Genomic DNA, 18,508 nt, shown 5'->3' on the forward strand with positions numbered 1-18,508 from the left:
TATTTTTACGTAATTTAAACGATAGTGAGTATATTATTAATAATATCACGTCATTTTATATATTTTTAACGTCCTAAAACTGTTTTATTTAAATTTTTCTCTTTCTTATTTTTCTCATAATGCGATTTTAAACATAAAATCGGGTGCAGCGTAAACTAGCACATTTGTCGATAAGAAAAAATATAGGACAGTAAAAACCGTATACGACAGAATAAACAGCACAGCATTATCTATTTATTAAGTTAGTTACTTGTTCTATATACATATTCCAGCGTATAACAATATTATAACGCTATACGTTGCACCTTGGGAAATAACATGAGATGTTTGTATAAATCTGCAAAAATGTTTTACATCAAAATGAAAGGCTTTTAAGAATCTTTTTATACTTTAATTTGTAAGTGTTTTGTAATTCATGTGAAAGGAAAACTGCTACGTTCGTTTTAAGGCTCATTGTTGCTTATTTTATAAAAAATTTAATGACTGCAAAATTAAAATTGATATAAAAACTGCTATAGCATTTGTTAGAAAACACTTCCTAATCTTTCTTTGTATTTAATTCCAATATTTTATATGAGATAAAGATTTATTTAAGATATGTAACTTAAAAACGAAGTTATATGTCAGCGGTCTTTTTCTATCTTATATTTTTTTGATCAAATAATTTTTTATTTATAAATTTATAACGTTTCTTTAATAATTGCATCCATTCTAATCTATTTATTAGTCTTTATTATCAACTAATAATACTAAAAATGACAAAAAGTTGACAAAGTTGAGAGAGCAAGTTGACTTGTAACTACGCACCAATAAAAAAACTTGTCAAACATTACATAAATGATTTGCAGTTGACAAACTTGAAAAGCACGAAGATTCGATCAGGGCTGAAGGCAAGCAAACGAAAAGGATTGGCAGAGAGAACAAGGAGCTCGCGGCAGTGAAGATGGTAACGTAAAGAGGCGAGATCGAAGGGCAATGCAAAATCGCGGGAAGTGATAGAAAATTTCTACCGAAACGAAATGGAAATAAGCTCGATGACGACGACGACGACGACGGTCGCTTCCAGTTATTACGACGTTGAGAGGTTCGCGCAAAACTTCAATAATAGTAACAACAGCAACCATTACTATTACGAAGGGCCGCTCGAATGTATGCAGGAAGTCAATATCGATAGCCTGGCTGATTTTATTATTTACGGCATATTTGTCAATCTGATCGGACTGTTCGGGATCCTTGGCAACACAATTTCGATGATCATCCTGTCGCGTCCGCAGATGAAATCGTCTATCAATTATCTGCTGATTGGACTGGCCAGATGCGACACAGTACTGATCATCATCGCGGTAAGTGCATCGTTCTTAGTATTTCACAATTTGCACTTTGTAAGAGAAAAAAATGTATTTAAACTTTAGAGGAAGAAACGAGTAGGACGAAATAAGAACCGCTGAAAAAGCGTAAAAGGCGCAAGTAAAATATAATCTTTAATGTGCGAATGATTAATCCACGCGAAAAATTGTAGTTCGCTCGTGTAGCGCTTTATTTCTAGGCACTTTGAAAAAAATTGGAAATTACGGCTGAAAGAAACATGCTGATATCTCGTTTAACTTCGTGAACATTTTTTATAAATTCGCATTAATGTAAAGTTAAATTTTATACGATAAAATTATTGTGCAAGATCGTAAAATGTTACAGAATATGCACGCTTAATGTAAAAGAAACGGTCAAAGTGAATAGCCACTTGAGCGAGGTGGTCGAGGTACTTTTCGTCCCTATTACGAAGGAAAAAAAAATATGAAAGAGTTTTTATTACACCAAAATTAACGTTCATTTTAAAAGCCTTTGAAGAGCACTTTATTATTAAACAGAATAGTAGATTTCATATCGAATTAATATTAATTCATGTCATTTATATATTGGATGTTAGAAAAACACATTTTACACATTAGTATAAACATTTTTAATTATTTGTCTGAAAAGCACCGCTCGTATTCTTCGAAGAGATAACAGATCAAATTTAAATATCTTTCACTTGTTATGTGATGCCAGAACAGATTTGCTTACATGACATTCAATAATAAATACAGTGATGAATATTTCATGTGTATCCGCACGATTTAGTTCTTGAATTCAACTAAGCACATAATACGTATGCAAACATTTCCATTAGCTGTGTATTTTACAAAGCTTGTTTATGAAAGTTAAAGACATGTTTCTCTCTCCTTAAATGTAGCTTCTCTCTCCGCGACCCCAATTGCGACACGTGATGAATCGCGACTCGCAGAACGAAAAATCAATGTTCAATTGGCACACATGACCAGAAAACGATTTTCAATAGGATCGTAGAACGCCTCGTAATTGCCATCGGATGACCCAGCGTTTACCACCGTCGCGTCTGGCCGCTGCCAATCAATCATGTGCACCAGATAAAATTTAAAAAAAAAAAATATCTCATCGTTCCTGAACCATTGAGTAGCATTTCGAAGGGCTTATCACGACGCCTTGTTACCTTTATCTTTTATTAACAATGGCTCTTGAAACAACCGAGCTCACTCATGTCGAAAGCGATACGAGTTAACGTTTTAGATACAACATGTTATTAATTCTCTTTGTCGAATATACGGGATGCTCAGAGAGCTATCGCGCGTTGATAAAATGTAGAACAAAACCGTTTATTAAATCTATTTCAATTGATGCATTAGTAGGTCGCCGAATCCAAACAAAGCCCAAAAAATTCAATATATCACGTAAGACTCTTTTATCTTTCTTTTAGTTTTAGACAGATCTTATTTAATGAAATTTTAATCCAAATATCACTTTTTGGATATATTAATTTTTTGGGTTTGTTAATATTAAATATTAATACTTTGTAAAGTTGAATAAAAATGAAATCCAGTAATTAACTTTGTCAAACTTAAAATAAATTGAAATTAAAAAATGAAAGTTAAAAAATATAAACAGAACGCGAATTAATATGATAGAGTTAATTAAAGAAGCGCAATTCTTAGTAGTTTTATACTGCGCATAGATTGATTTATTCATTATTAAAGCTTATTGCTAAGTTTAATCTCGTAACTTCAATTAATATCTTGCATATATACCTTTTCTTAATCAAGTTATTATTCCAACTGGTTTTGAGACATTCTTTGTACAAGTACCTTTCACTAATGAGTTAACGCAAGATTCTCGCGTATTTACCTTCATTATATGAACCTGACAATTAATTAATCTTTGCCGTGCTAAACGAAGTTAAGGGTGTGAAAAGATTAATGATAACGAGTGTTAAATATCGAAATATATTTTTCGTAAAACATACCCACCATAGTCCACAATACTTTATCGTAGAAATCAGCTGCAGACCTCTCGTTTAATTTTACCCTTAATCCTTTGTTTCACGCAGTCGTAAATTTCCTTCGTGGCTAAGCTTTTCATTAAAATAAATTCTCTTTAATATAGCTCAGTACGGTAGTTTTGGTTTAGCTCATATAATTTCAGTTATTTCTCTAAACAAGCAATTTATACCATTATTTCTGTTCTCGCATTTTTGCCTTGGATGTTGTACGTACGTTTATATGATTCTTCGAATTTCAGAGAAATTTAAAATGAGAGAAAAACAATATAAGAAAAGCTTGTTACGAAAAATATTGGAAAAATAGTCGCAGTTAATTTTGTAATTTGCATTATCAAATTTTTGAAAAATGTTAATTTTAAAATCCTCTTCTTGAAAAGTGTACATTTATTCAGCGGCAAGGCAATAAGACAAAAAAAATTATTTTATGTGTTCAATTATGGTTATATATTATACAATGTATAAATGTAAATTTTTAAAATATTATGTTATTTTTAAAAATTATTTGAAATATGTAACCAAATTTTGAAAAAAAATTCATAAAAAGATGAACCAAAAAAAATTTGTTTTTTTAATATTTTACGTTGAGATAGAAAATAATTTTTACTGAAAATTCTAGTTTCTCATAAGTAATAGGAGATGTAACAAGAAGCAGATGTCACATGGATCAAGTTTTATGTAGTGCAGTTGTACGTCATCCTCGTAGCCCAATCCTTGCCAATATAAATTTACGACGCGGAGGAAAAGAACTTTACCAAAAATATGTATGCCCTGTCAGAATATCGTAGAATAATATGGATCACATGTCAAGCTTATGTAAATAAGTCGTCACGTGTTACGCGGTTTTGCAGTTTCCTGGATAAAGTCAGGACTAACGAGACTGCCACAGCATGGTAAACAGGATCTTCCGGTTTAAAAGAGATGAGCCAAGATCCCGTGAACCCTCTCGAGGCCACACCAGCCTCTGGTTATTAATTAATTATTCGAAGCAAACTCTCCCTCGACTTCGCGCTCCCTCTTCCTAACGAACTATTTATGTACTTATCGATCGCACATTACGAACACAAATGCGCTACGCGTTTATAAATACTTTACAATAAATTCGCAGATATAATCTAAAAATACTACACAATTTAATTCTAATTTAAAAATAACACAGTTTAAACCACAATAATTAGAATAAAATAAATTTTGACAAAATATTTGACGAAAAGCAATTGTTTAAAATCGTAGGGATATTTATAATAATTTACAACTTGCAAATAAATGCAAGTGAACAAATTAATTTTATTTTTAATTATAGAAACAATTTTATTTTATTAATTTATATTTTAACTACTGCCTATTAAAAACTGCAAGCGCTGAATCTGAACGAAGCCCATGACAAAAAAAGTTCAATGTATTACATAAGAATCTCTTATCTTAATCATCTCCATAAATTATGATTATTTATAGGTATTAATCTATGGATTACCGGCAATCTACACGTATACGGGCGCGCTGTTCGACTATAAGTTCATCATCTACCCGAAGACCATCCGGTATTTGTATCCGCTGGCTTGCATAGCGCAATTTGTAACGGTGTATCTGACGTTAACGGTGACTTTAGAGAGATACATCGCGGTCTGCCATCCACTGAAAGCCAGATCCTTCTGCACTTACGGGCGAGCCCAAGTGGCAGTGCTAGTCATAGTGATAGTCGCCTTTATTTACAATCTACCTAAGTAAGTAATCAGGCTAACATTTATCGTGCTTCCTCTCAGTCTGTAATTATTGGATGACACTATAAACTTGTATACGCTAGAAAAAGGAAAAGTTTTAATTAAAATAATTGTGATTGCATTTTTAATCTTTTGTATTGTTTGAAACGATTTAATGTAAAATGTTCATAGTGAGAAAAGTATTAAAAAGAGAAGGGAATTTGTGTGGAAAAACTTGTTGCTCTCAAGACTGCAACGGGACCTGAAATTATTGTGCAAATTAATAAAATTAACTTTTATTTTACTTAGATTCTGGGAAATCGAAGTGTACAACGAGAGACATTGGAAGTACAATATCACGGCGTACTGCGTTAAACCAACTGAATTAAGGAACAACGAGTACTATATCACCCTGTACGTCCATTGGATGTATTTCTTCGTTTACTACATGTTCCCATTCATCGCACTGGTGATTTTTAACACGGCCATATACCTACGGGTGAGTAGCGTGAGCGAAGCTCAATGTTGTCATAAATCTGAATTATTTCGCTAAAATAATGTTGTATGATAGAATTTTATGAAAAAATAATGTACCTCGTAAAAAAAATATTTTATTCTGCACGCATACGAATATATTTTAATCTAAAATTTTTTCCGAATATAAAGTTACAAAATCAAGAAATACGATAAAAGTTAACGAAACAGTTTTATTGTATAACATTGGGTGAACGATAATCAAGTTTCGAACTGGAAAAACATGGCGAAAAACATTAACAACCCGAAATGGAAAAAAAAAGCGCGAGACAGATTAAACGTGAGATATCGAACAGCTTGTCAGCGGCAGCGCGAGCTTTCCCGATAGAACTAACATTTCCCAGAGAACTACCGCTCGATTTTATTAAAACTTCTTTTTAGAATTTGCAATAAGTCATGACAAAGGAAGGGGAAAGGTCCGGACCGATATCGCAATAAGTTCGAGTGACGGGTCGCATAAAAATACGAATGATAAGATGAGGCGACGAAACCAATAAAGTTACTCAAAGCGTATAAGTCTCTTTGATACACGTGCACACGCTTAAAATTCGCGAGCACGTATAAGGACAACGAAATTCACAGACGGCTGCTCTCTCATACGTGCTACTTGTGCAGACCGCACGAACTGCAGCTGCAAACACAAGGAATATTATCCTTTTCCTCCTTTTCCGCCTCCTCTCCTTTGTTTTTCAATGAAATACGTGAAATATTTGCAGCCGCAAGTTAACATGTATTTATTGCAAAAGTTATTTCTGCAATCTAATTTTATAGATAACAATACATAATATAATGCAATATTATAAAATTAAAAAAGGAACTAAATCTCAATACGAAAATTAAAGTAATTTCATATCTCAGTATACTTTTCTTTGCTATAATTAATCAGGTAGAAAAGTAAATATGAAGAGAGTTATAAATTAATGTAACTATTCAATGTAAATTAATGAAGACTTTTGTGACTGTTAATCCTACAAGATAAACGTAGTTTTTTTTTATGTGAGATGTCTTTTCTTTGTACGGTTTAATCAAAGAGAGATAAGCAAAATAGGGACGATAAAAGCTAAAATTTAAATAATTTCTAAGTAAGATAATTACATACGTTGATCTGTGACATATACGTGGTATGCATTTTCAAATAACACTAACGCACTTAATATCTTCACGATAAGACTTAGTCGCAGGGTCGAATTGGACTCCGTGTGACCTCGGGGATTTGAAATTACAAAGCGCCGGTTGTCGAAGGACAACTATTTTCCTCAGCTTTCTCTTATCGTAAAACTTTAGCGTCTGCAAACTTCATCCTTAATTCCGGGATCAGAATGAAATTTTCACTGACATACTCTGCGCGACAACTTTACGTGGGCGAAAGCGCGTTTTCGATGAGAAAGCTCATGCGGCAAATGAAGGAAGTCATTTAATCTCGTCTTGGAATTCTTACTTCCTCGCAGGAAGTTGCTGTCTCTTGACGTTTCTCTTCCCAGCGGGAAACCACGACGAGAGAACGCGATCGGAAAAAGCAGGGAATGTTTCCGCTTTTGTCAATCAAAGAAAAAGTCTCAACAATATAACGGTCTTCATAAATAAATAAAAATAACGCGTCCACTTGTTTAAATTTATATAATTATATATTCACATATAATTCGTATAATTATATATATTTATATATGGATACACTTGATAATTATATGTATATAAAAAATTTTTTTCCGGGTGCGAGATTTCAGACGGTAGTTCAAAAATTTCTGATAAATATAATTTGTCGTACCATTAAATTGTGCGTTCTCTATACTTCTTCGCAATGTTCCAAAATTCTCTGCGAGATCAAAATAACCCATAGGCATCCGTTTCATAAATGATGAGATGACAGGTGTAACTCAACGCCGTGGCAAGGAATAAACGCTTACATTCGCGCCAGCTAAGGGCGTTCGCCCCGCTTTAATTTTCACGACCACGCGTCTGCAAGGTGCTATATAACGCGGTTCATCTCCGGAATACATACGCCACTACACTCTCGTGGATAATAATTTCATTAATAATTTAACGCGGGCACACAAACGCACGGAGAACGAGAAGTGAACTGAATACGCGCGCGGTAATCCGAGGCAATTCGGCGACACGCGACACGCATAATAATCCGCCGGAGCGACGCAAAGTCTTAACGATAATTAGCAGCCCGCCACTTCGCCGTCGTAATTGTCTCAGCAGGCAAGCACGTAACTTGCTTTCGTTATCCAAAAGCGAAACCCGCAAAATCCAGGAGGACGCAAGAAACAGGCAAAAATTTATAACACGAAATTCAGGGGAAAAAAATTTTCATATTTAATTATATGTATTTTAATATATGTGAACATATTTGATATATTAATTATATTAATTTATAAAATAATTATATATAATTACAGGGATGCTAGCGAGTTCTTTTTTTCACTTTTTGTAATTGTAATTATAATTTGGAGGATTAAACTCAGATGAGCTGAAAGAATTTGCAAAAATACTTTGACGTGGCAAAATGTTTCTTGCTAAAATTATACATAAAAGTTTTTTCTTTTTTTTTAAGAAATATTATACAAAATATTTTGTATCATAGTCCGAGTGTTATATATTTATTTTAGACTCCAGAAAGGAATACTTTTTTACATATAATATTTGACAAATATTCTATTTTTAATATAAAATAGTATTGAATTTTATTCATCAAATTTAATTTGAGATTTAATTAAAAAATATTTACACCAAAAATTCTATTGTTTCCATCTTAATAACCAATTGAATTTATATAAATCAGACAAAAATAAAAAAATTCTTAAGACGCAAAACGAATTATGTTAATGTTAAAATCATTATCTTCAAAGACTTGTTGTCTTGGTACGCAGCTTGCCTGTAAGCAGACTTCCCTGTATTTTCCCCTATCGCCCTATATACCGGTTATTGTACCTGTACCGTATATTTTTGCATTCTTCTGATTTATTGTCACATTTGATATGTTACCTATTATTTGCGTTTTGTATTGGTTTAATTCATGCATGATGACCGATGATACGTACGGGTACGGGAACGATAATATGTCTATTATACCTACCCCTTAATCTATAGTCGACATCTTTCTGTTTGATTTGGTGTGACTGTTCAGAATATGGAAATTGTCTTGACAATATATATACTAAATTGGACAACCAATTCAAAATCATTTGCTTTTGGTAATTATCGTAAAAGAACCGTACATCTTGGTCTTTTTTACAATAGTCGTCATTATTGTTCGACACTGGTTTCTCCAGATTCGAAGGATTCATTCTTATAGAAGGTTCATTTGGAAGACTACGTGAATAAACTGGTCTATTATAAACCGGTGTTAAATCCTCGGGAATATATGTGTTTGTCAAATGCTCATTCATTGTGACGATTTTTCGATTATCCACATGTTTATCTACAATTGAACGTTCATATTCTAAGCGACTTTTATATTAATATTGATACATTGATTTACGTTCGCGCTTGAACTCATATACGCCCAAGTCGAAATTTTACTTTTACTTTCGACCTCAATTCGATCTCTTTTGAACCTCTTTGATTGATAATGGTCTTTGTGGAAAGTTTTAAAAGATTTTAAGAAGTCGAAAAAATTTCTCAAAGTGTAAAATTTCTCGATAATTATCATTCTTAAATACAAAGTAAAAACTCAAAAGGTCTAATTAAGATTGAAAAATAGAAGTAAAATTTCGACTCGGGCTGCTACGTGATTTTCAAAGTAAGTACATTAGATTGTACCAATGAGATGTCAAACATTATTTTTATTTTTTCTGACAGGGCCAGTATGAATTACACATTTCGATCAATCTTTAGCTAGCGATATTTCCTTTACTAACTCGCGCGCAGTCCAAATATCAATTGACATATAAAATACACGCGGAATAGTGAGGTAAGGGAAAAGCAAGCTAAAAATTAATCGAAATGTGCCCAACCTTTGTTATGATATTTACCGTTGGTATCGGTAGGCTCATGTTCTGGAAGTAAGTCGATGGTTGAAGGATGCTTGGTATCGAGCAAGGGCAACTTCGCACCATTAGCATGTGCAGATTTACTGGATTCCATGCTCTTAGAATCGGACCCAAGCGATCTTCTATCCCGGTGATATACCTAAGGACATAATGTTCTTAAGAAATTTTTGATAAGTTGAAGGATCAATTAGCGCGTAGGTCAATTGCAAGAACATGACAAATTTTAGCATTCGCGTTATCAAGTCGACCGCTTCGACAGATATATTTCAAAGAAAAACCCTTTACGTACGAATAACCTTTGTTGTTCGAGTGCATTGTTGTTTTCATCTTCTATTTTTCTTAATTCTTTGATAAATGGTATTGTGACATGTGGAGCGATGAAAACTGAAGAAGGAATGCTGGGTATAAACGGGTTTTTAATTTTCCTGTCTATACTCACGATTGGATAAATTCCTTTGCGAGGCTGTTCTTTCAAGTGGTTGGAGACATATTGATAAACTGGGTTTCTTAGAGAAAAACCTATATTACATATCTGTATTAATTTTATATTAATAATAGTCATTTTTTTTAATGAAAAACGGAATTTATTGCACAACCCTCTGTATTAAGTTCTTAAAGGTATTTCTGTATTTTTAGCGGATATTCTCATCTTTATCAGTACAGTCGCGAGAATTAATTATATTCATATGCGTAATGGATCATTTATCTGTTGGCGTTTTTTTCAACTGGTCAAAAATACATATGCATTCTACGTTTTACATTCTGTTTGTAATATTATGTGATTTATACAGTACTCATTCATTAAAAGAATATGTCATTTGATATAAGAATATTCTTGATTCTTGATCCCGTAAGTACACGCATAAATTTAAACAAAGTTTCTTTTGACGTAAATTATCTTGTTTAGAATATTTTGCTTTTATACATTAATGGACAAATGTTTGAATTTTTGACCGTTTAAAAAAACCTCTTTAAACAGATATATAAATTTCAAAGTGTTTCACTGTTTCATAACGGTGGACAATTAATTTGCCTTGCATATTTTTAGCAATAGAATTTTAAATAATTTATATTATTATATAAAAAAATATTTAATATAGTATACTGATTTAATATTTTATAGTACGATATATTTATGTGAAAAATACAACAAAATGCATTGTTGTTACCTGTTACCCCTTGATACACAATGGTGAATATCAATAATAATACGTGGTATTTCATGATTTCACTCGATGAACTTTTCATATTACAAAAACTAACTGATGATGGACCGACAAAGGCGGCGCGAGAAATTCGCTGGCGACGTCGAAATTACTCGAGGTTTGGAAAAAATGATGTAAGATAAAACTTGTATTGTGAATCTCGATTTATCCTGTTTCAAGGCTTAAAGCAGCTTAAAGACGACTGACTGTTTTACAGATAGCAGCGACTTAGGAAAAGTCGGGAGGGGGTACAAAAAGAGGAGGTACAATGCAAATTTTCAAACATTTTGTGGATACATGTTAAGATTTATGAGTCATAAACAAAAACAAAATGTATAGAAAAAGAGACAAAGGGAAGATTGGAACGAATTAGCCGAAAGCTGGTATTGGTAGATATTGAACATGTGTATGGAGAACATTCGAGATCGCACGGTTTGACTTGAAATTATATACAGAAAATATTCTAGATCCAACGAGAAATAACTACATTATTAATTACAGGGATGCTAACGAGTCCCTTTTTTCACTTTTTGTCCCTTTTTTTGTAAGTAGTTACTTTTAGTCCCTTTTTCAAACTTAATCACTTTTTCTCTTATTTTTACCATTTAGAAACTGAAAATGTGTCAAATAATTTACCTACAGGTACGAATTAAAAATCAAATATGCAACATATAAATGCGTTTGAAAAGGAGCTTTCTAAATTTGGCAAAAAAGTTGAAGATGTAGTTATAATTTATATTATTATTTTAATGATTATCCCAGTCGAAAAGATGATTACCGAAAAAGTCAAGAATGTTCCGACACATGCACTTATCAAGCATATGTCGTCTCGTTGGTTAACTTTGGGACCAACCGCAGAAAGAGTGGCCGAACTGTACCCAGCTTTATTGTATTATTTTGAAACAATAACAAAAAGTCCTCGAGGAATTTAAACAAAAACGACAGAGTTGTAAAAATCTTAAATCATTTGGAATATCCTTCTACTACAGCCATTGACAAAATTATTAGACACCCTTGCTTTTTTTAAATTTTTTTATAACTAAATTGCAAAAAAGCTAAAAAATAAGTTATAAAAAAACAATGGTGGACCAGACAAACATTAGTTTATGTGGTTATTTAAGAAATAAATGATAACATTTATAAAGATAGTGTTATGTATTTCTTTATAAATTGAAAAAATTGTTAAATAAATAGGGTGCCTAATCATTTTGTCAATGGCTGTAGGAGCAGAAGTTTTATTTATATTTGAAAGTAAAAATTAAGGATGGTCTGAAAAAATATAATAACAAGCCCCATCGAGTTCTCATCACAAAACAATTTATTACGATGGGACCTCTAGCACACAGTAAGTATATAAAGCCTATTTAGAAGAACAAAAAACTGAAAAAGAAAAAGAATAAAAGCAGAAAGAGAAAGAAAATAAAATGCCGGAACAGTTTATGAAAGACCAGATAAAAAGGAGAAATGACATTTCTGTACTTGAGGCTCAATTTAAAGAAGTGAAACAAAAAAATAATAACAACATAAAAGCTATAGAGAAAAACTACTCGAAAAGATGATTAATAGACTTAAAAGATCTAAAAGAGAAACATTTTCAAAAATTAAAAATTGTGCACGAATTACTTGAAGGGGCTCAAGTAATAAAATCAAATTTAGATAATTCTCAGTTTGAGCCACTACATAAAAGATTAGAGACGTGTAAAACTATTCTTATAACTATTTTTTTAAGAAAGCTCTAATTGAAAATTTTACCGTAACTAACAATGATATGGATGTACCTGATAATTCTGCCTAGTGAAAATAACGTAAATATGGTATTTATTTTTGTAATATATAACAAGAGTTATTTTATTTTGTTAAAATATAATTTCATTAAATTTTATTTTGTTTTTTGAGATGAAATATGACACCAAAGAACTGTATTCTAGAATGTGTATGAGATTTTCGTGTCTAGTACATAAAATGCATATTACATTGTATTTATTCTCAAGGTATTTTAGGTAAAAACTTCCTTTGTACTTTAGTACATTTATGTGATACCAAAAAAACAAGTTATGCATGAAGATTTTTCTTCTCGTAGAAATAAATTGTGAAAAAGATCCCCTTTTCTCTCTTTTTTTCTCTTGGACATCGCTAGCACTCCTGTAATTATATGCAATGATTATATACTTCATATAATTATTTAATTATATATAAAAAAATGTTTTTCCTAGTAATTTTTGAAATCTTTTGAAAATTGATTTATAATATTAAAATTGTTTCGTATTATAATTTTTATTTTTTTCTTTTCCTACATATTTATTTTAATTCTATCAACATGGTTAAATTAATTTATTTAATAAGAATCGGAACATGTTACGGTGAATATGTACGTATTTCAGATAAATTCAGTGGATTTTATGTCGTTTAAAATTTATTTCTATCTACTGCTATTACGTAAATCATTATTAAATTATTTCTGATGTCCGAGATAATGTTATTATTACGCCCTCATGCACAGCTTTCCGCTTAATTTAAACCGTGCTTGATGTATTGGAATACACATTGTGTGAAAATGATTAATATATTGAGATCGTTCAACAAGCTGTATATTCACTCTATAAATACGTCATATACAACATGCACTGGTTGATTTCGCATCAATTGCCGTACGAGCTGTGAGCTCCGTTGAAACACCCCGTAAATGTAGTTCTATTTTTTCTTAAGCTTGCAACCACCCTCGATTCGTTTCGTAATTATTTCAGATAAGCCACGTCGTTATGTGTCGTCCTTCCGGAAGCTACCGCAATCCCGAAGATCCGCGACCGAAATCCCGAGATTAATCATTCTCGCGCACGAGATCCCGGGCGTTCCTCTTTTACCGTTCCGCCCCGTTTGGTCGGTAGTAAAATATCGCGGCCCGTCTGGCATCTATTCAGCGCTTTCTTACACCGCGTTCCCGAACACGCGGCGTGGGCGAATTTGGAAGCCGCGGAACAAGCACTGGGTACGACGACTACGACGTGGTGGGATGCGAAACGTGAAATATACGCGAAGAGCGCGAAGCTCGGAATTTTGTGCGCGAATCGAACGTTTTCGTTCACGCCTCGCTCTCTTTCTCTTTCGCCTCTATCTTCCACAAAGATCAAATATTATCGCATGAGGATATCCCGTATAGAGGAACACTCCACAAGCGACAAGAGACGCACGGGCAATCACGAGTATATTGACAGTTCTTATGGCGAGAGATGTCGGATTCTCATCGTGTCAAAGCTGTAAAGCAAGTTCTAAGGTTTCTTTCTAAATAAAACGGTATAGCAATATTTTATGCCACAGCACGAGGATATCTTTCACACGTAATAATGTAGATTTGATCAAAGAATTAAAATTATCCAATATATTTAATATTTTGCAAATATTTTTTTAAATATTTTCATTAATTTTAATTATCAATAAATTAACTCTTTTCTCTCTATATATGTCGAAGTAGAAAGCGCACGTTCAGAAACGCGTTTTTAAAAATGTTAATACACTTTTTTGTCATTTTATTCTTGTTTCACATCTAATTTAAAAAAAGCGGGTTAAGCATGTTCTGAATATGGGCTTAAATATAAATAGACTACTGAATGTTAAATATTATCAGTTACTAATGTGTTTCGAAAGCAATCTTGATGCTGTTACAAAAAAATTGACGTTGGCTCGATATTAGAATCAATGATTAAAATTCTCAACACTCCGGATATAAGTATACGAATTAATTAATATCTAACTGTTTAACTGAAAGCCAGGCAATCATTCTCCGTGATGTTCTTTCAAAGTATCGCTTCTAACTTATTGACGTCTAATTTCGCAACTAAATGCCTTGAACTTGCTGCATTAAAATTAAGATATAACAAAAATCTTTAAAGTCTCACGGTATTTTTCACATTGAAACCTTCACGGTGATTTTTCGGAGGACAGAGTCGAAAACAAAAAAAAATCAATTTCTCACAAATTTCGTCGCCGGATATTTTTCTTTGTTGAAGAATGATCGTAAATTTCGAAAAAAGTGGGTCAGACGCAGTTAAAGATACGTCACGCCGGGGACCACTGAGAATACAACGTGTTTCACATAACTTGCCACCGAAATAATATGTGATGCGCTACAAAGTGAATAGCGACACATGTCGAGGGTACTATTATCGTTTTTTACATTGCGCCGCGAGGGAGTCGTTAGAACTATAATTTCAATATGCCAAACATTTCGCCAACTCTTTACTTTGTTTCCAAAAACTGTGAAAGATTAACTGATCTGAAAGATGATTTTGTATCGGTAGAATCTGATAAGAAACTTCAATCTAAAAGTTGCAATCGTATCTTACAAGAAGGCTTTCTTAAAGTTCAGAAAAATTCTTTTCGAAGTTTATAGTAAGTTTATAAATCAATTAATTTGCTAGGAATAAAATGAAATTTTTATTCAATTGACATATAATAAATATATTTACCACACGGTATCCAAATTTTTTTTATTGTTCTCCAATTTTGTCTTCAATATCGAGATATATTGATATATTTAATGCAAATTTAATTCTGCTATTTGGCGAATAACTATCGTTTTTGCTTATCTCAATTCTCTAAAGGTTCCTCGTTCGCGCAGGAAATTGCGTTGCTTGTTTCACCGTATCCCAACAAAACAAGAACCCGCTCATTAACTCTTTGTCGACCCTGTAATTAGTCGCGTTCCTTCAAAGGCGCCAATCGATCTTCTTTTTTTGCGCTATTTGCAAGTCAGTCTCTGCACTTATCACCATGTATTACACCATCGAACAACATTTCAGAAATTTAACGTCAGAAAACTGCGTGTCCCGAAAGTCTCGCCTCCTAATGCGGCAATTCCGTATTATTAATCTCCCAGAGACAAATAAATAACACTAATCTTCGTTAAAAGAAATGGCGTTCTTATTTAATACATATTTCTTTCTTAAAGCTTTTATCATATCCAAAACGAGAAAATATTTATCATTGAAACAAAATAAATGTTATAAAAAGATGATCTTTTTATAGCAGTAGTAAATAAATATTACGTCACCTGATAAGATATTAGATTTCCAGATAAAAATAAAATATAATTATTAACTAATTCAATTTAATTGTCTATTATATAAATAAAAAAAGAAATTATTCAAATCGGCCTATATGTCATAACTCATGAAATCTGAAGATAGAAAAGAGAAATAAAAAAAAATTTGTTTTTCCAACATAACAAGATTTATTTCTCATAATATATCTTTAGGCACGTGTCGTTTTCCAGGTCAGGAAGGCGAACAGAGACTTGCAGCAGCTGTCGCGTCACCAGCGCCGTGAAATCGGTCTAGCGACGATGTTGATGTGCGTGGTGGTCGTGTTCTTGATCTGCAACATTTTGCCCATGGTCTCGAACGCGCACGAGACGTTCATCGCGGATCCGCCGCAGTGGATGGTGCAGATCGGCAATCTGCTGGTGACCATCAACAGCAGCATCAACTTCATCATCTACGTGATCTTCGGCCGGAAGTTCAAGAGGATATTCCTCAAGCTCTTTTGCTCGTCCAGGTTATTCGTGCCCGGTCGAGACAGTCCAGAGTTCCAGACATACGACGAGTCGGTCGTCACCACCAACACGACGAATATCGAGCTGAGAAACTCTATCAGGCATGGCCATCTTCATCGCGCCAACACCATCAGCTGGAACAACAATATTCACGTGTCCAACGGCAGCACCAGGCAGAGCTTGAAAAGCGGCAGACCAGCTAGTCCCGGTTCTTGCCCGGTTTATTATCCGGGTAAAAATTCAACTACGAAAATGACGAACAGTCGCAACAGTTGGAACAGGAGGGAAAACGGCGATGCCACCCTGTAATGGACAATGGCAACAACTGTTCTTTGCGTTCATTATTAGAAGACTACTGAGTATTTTAAACGTCAAGAACTTCCACTGATTAGAAGTAGTAAAAAAAAAGTAGAATAGATCATTTTAGCGCCAATGGACAACAAACGTCAGTCTTTTTATATCTGTTATCTTGTCAGAAATCAACTGTATCTCAATTGCTTGCAGAGATCTTGGTTGGTCACAACCGATGGGACAAAAGAATTATAGCTCCACGTTGTAATCTATGATACATAATCACTCTCGCTGGTTTATTATTTGATGAATGGTCCAAGTAAGGGCGCTGTTAAAAAATATCAAAAAGGACCAAAGCGATGTAAAAGATAATCAATATTCTTATCTAATATTTTTCATGAATTATTTAGGATATTATCTAGACGAAATTGGAGCAAGAACACATTCGGAAGAAACAAAATGAATAATAAATAGACCGTTTCATGCTGCAATAGATGACAAATGCTAATATTTTTTTTATCTTTATTATTTAATCAAGAATAGAGAGAGAGAGAGAGAGAGAGAGAAACTATATTGAAAACCTAGAGTATTAAGACAATCTGTAGAAAAAATAGAATAAGAATGAAGATAAAAGTAAAATAATTAGCGAACGACGCGAATAACCGATATTAACGTTTTTCACGTGTACGTTCCCACAATTATTTTAACAGTTTCGGCATTCAGGATGTTAGAATGGATAGAGAGATATAAGGATAAGATGAGGCGATTCAGCGTTGCAGTGGACAATCGATATTATTGTACCCTTGGGAAGAGCTCGGTCCAATCCTCATGCTCGAACGCTGTAATCCTGCGAGATGGCACGGCTTCCGATATAAAGGAAAAGGATCGTTAAAGATAACAGTTCTCGCATTTCCTGCCGCGAAAGAGTTCGAAAAGACCAAGTCTGTTGCAACGATGACCTTTCAAGCAATTCTTCGAAAGTTCCATCTTGCTTCGAAACGATCTAGTCGATTAAAAAGAAAATTTATGCTAAGTTCTGATACCGCCGTTTTGAATGCTTTAAACAATTGCTTGACTTCGTTGATACGCTCGTGTGTAGTACTTTCGTCATCTCCGAACATGAGTTTTCTCATTGTCTGTCTAAGCGATATATAGCGACATTGACTTGATGGATTAATATAAATTATTAGATTAAGTATATGATAGATTGAGCAGTAAAAAATTTTCTTTTTTTCTATCAAAATTGAATTTTTGAAAACAAATTCGCAACAGAAATAATAATAATAATAATAATAATAATAATAATAATATAGATATACGTACCACAGTTTTTAATTTTAATAAAATAATGTGAGGGAAATTTGAAAAATATTTTTTTCAAAAAGTTCAGATTTTATCTTTCATCAAAAGTTCTTAATTTTTAGCACTAAATATCTTTATAATTAAAGCAGTGTATTAAATATCTAATAAATTGTAAAAAACCTCCGTATGTATAGACATATGTATATATGTATATTAGAATAAGGACAAAAGCAAAAATCTCTATCAAATTATACAGAATTATAATTCCATGGTAGTATACACACAAACACACACACACACAAATCTTATTTTGCTTTAATATTATTCTTGAAACAAAAGAAGCAAAGAGAAATAATATGAGAAATTTATGTAGCTATACATATATATTTCCAATCAAATCTAATACAAATAAACTATTTATACTTTTGATAAGAATTTAATCAGAAGCATCTGTAATGTATTTTCTTGAAGTTCATATATTTGTCCTCTTTGAGCCATATAAACAAAATTTATTTGAAAAAAAGATACAAAAATTTCATAAAAATGCAAAATTTTATTTTTTTCATGTAATTTTAATTTAGTAAAAT

The 18,508-nt window shown here is 32.8% G+C and overlaps 1 protein-coding gene across 4 annotated transcripts in view; it reads left to right on the forward strand.

Moving 5' to 3' along the window:
• Positions 1-17,272, forward strand: part of LOC105195979 (FMRFamide receptor) — a 60,886-nt gene extending 43,614 nt beyond the window's left edge. For 2 of the 4 annotated variants that reach the window (XM_011161666.3, XM_039455487.1), the window contains exons 3-6: positions 849-1,343; positions 4,802-5,070; positions 5,356-5,545; positions 16,032-16,637. In XM_011161666.3, the coding sequence (XP_011159968.1) occupies positions 1,020-1,343; positions 4,802-5,070; positions 5,356-5,545; positions 16,032-16,637 (1,389 nt within the window). In that variant the 5' untranslated portion in view covers positions 849-1,019. Of the gene's footprint in view, positions 1-848; positions 1,344-4,801; positions 5,071-5,355; positions 5,546-16,031 lie in introns of all 4 variants that reach the window. The other 2 variants (XM_011161664.3, XM_011161668.3) reach the window with 2 other exon arrangements.
• Positions 17,273-18,508: the final 1,236 nt, after the last annotated feature.

Source organism: Solenopsis invicta, chromosome 12, assembly GCF_016802725.1.
Source record: "Solenopsis invicta isolate M01_SB chromosome 12, UNIL_Sinv_3.0, whole genome shotgun sequence".
NCBI lineage: Eukaryota > Metazoa > Arthropoda > Insecta > Hymenoptera > Formicidae > Solenopsis > Solenopsis invicta.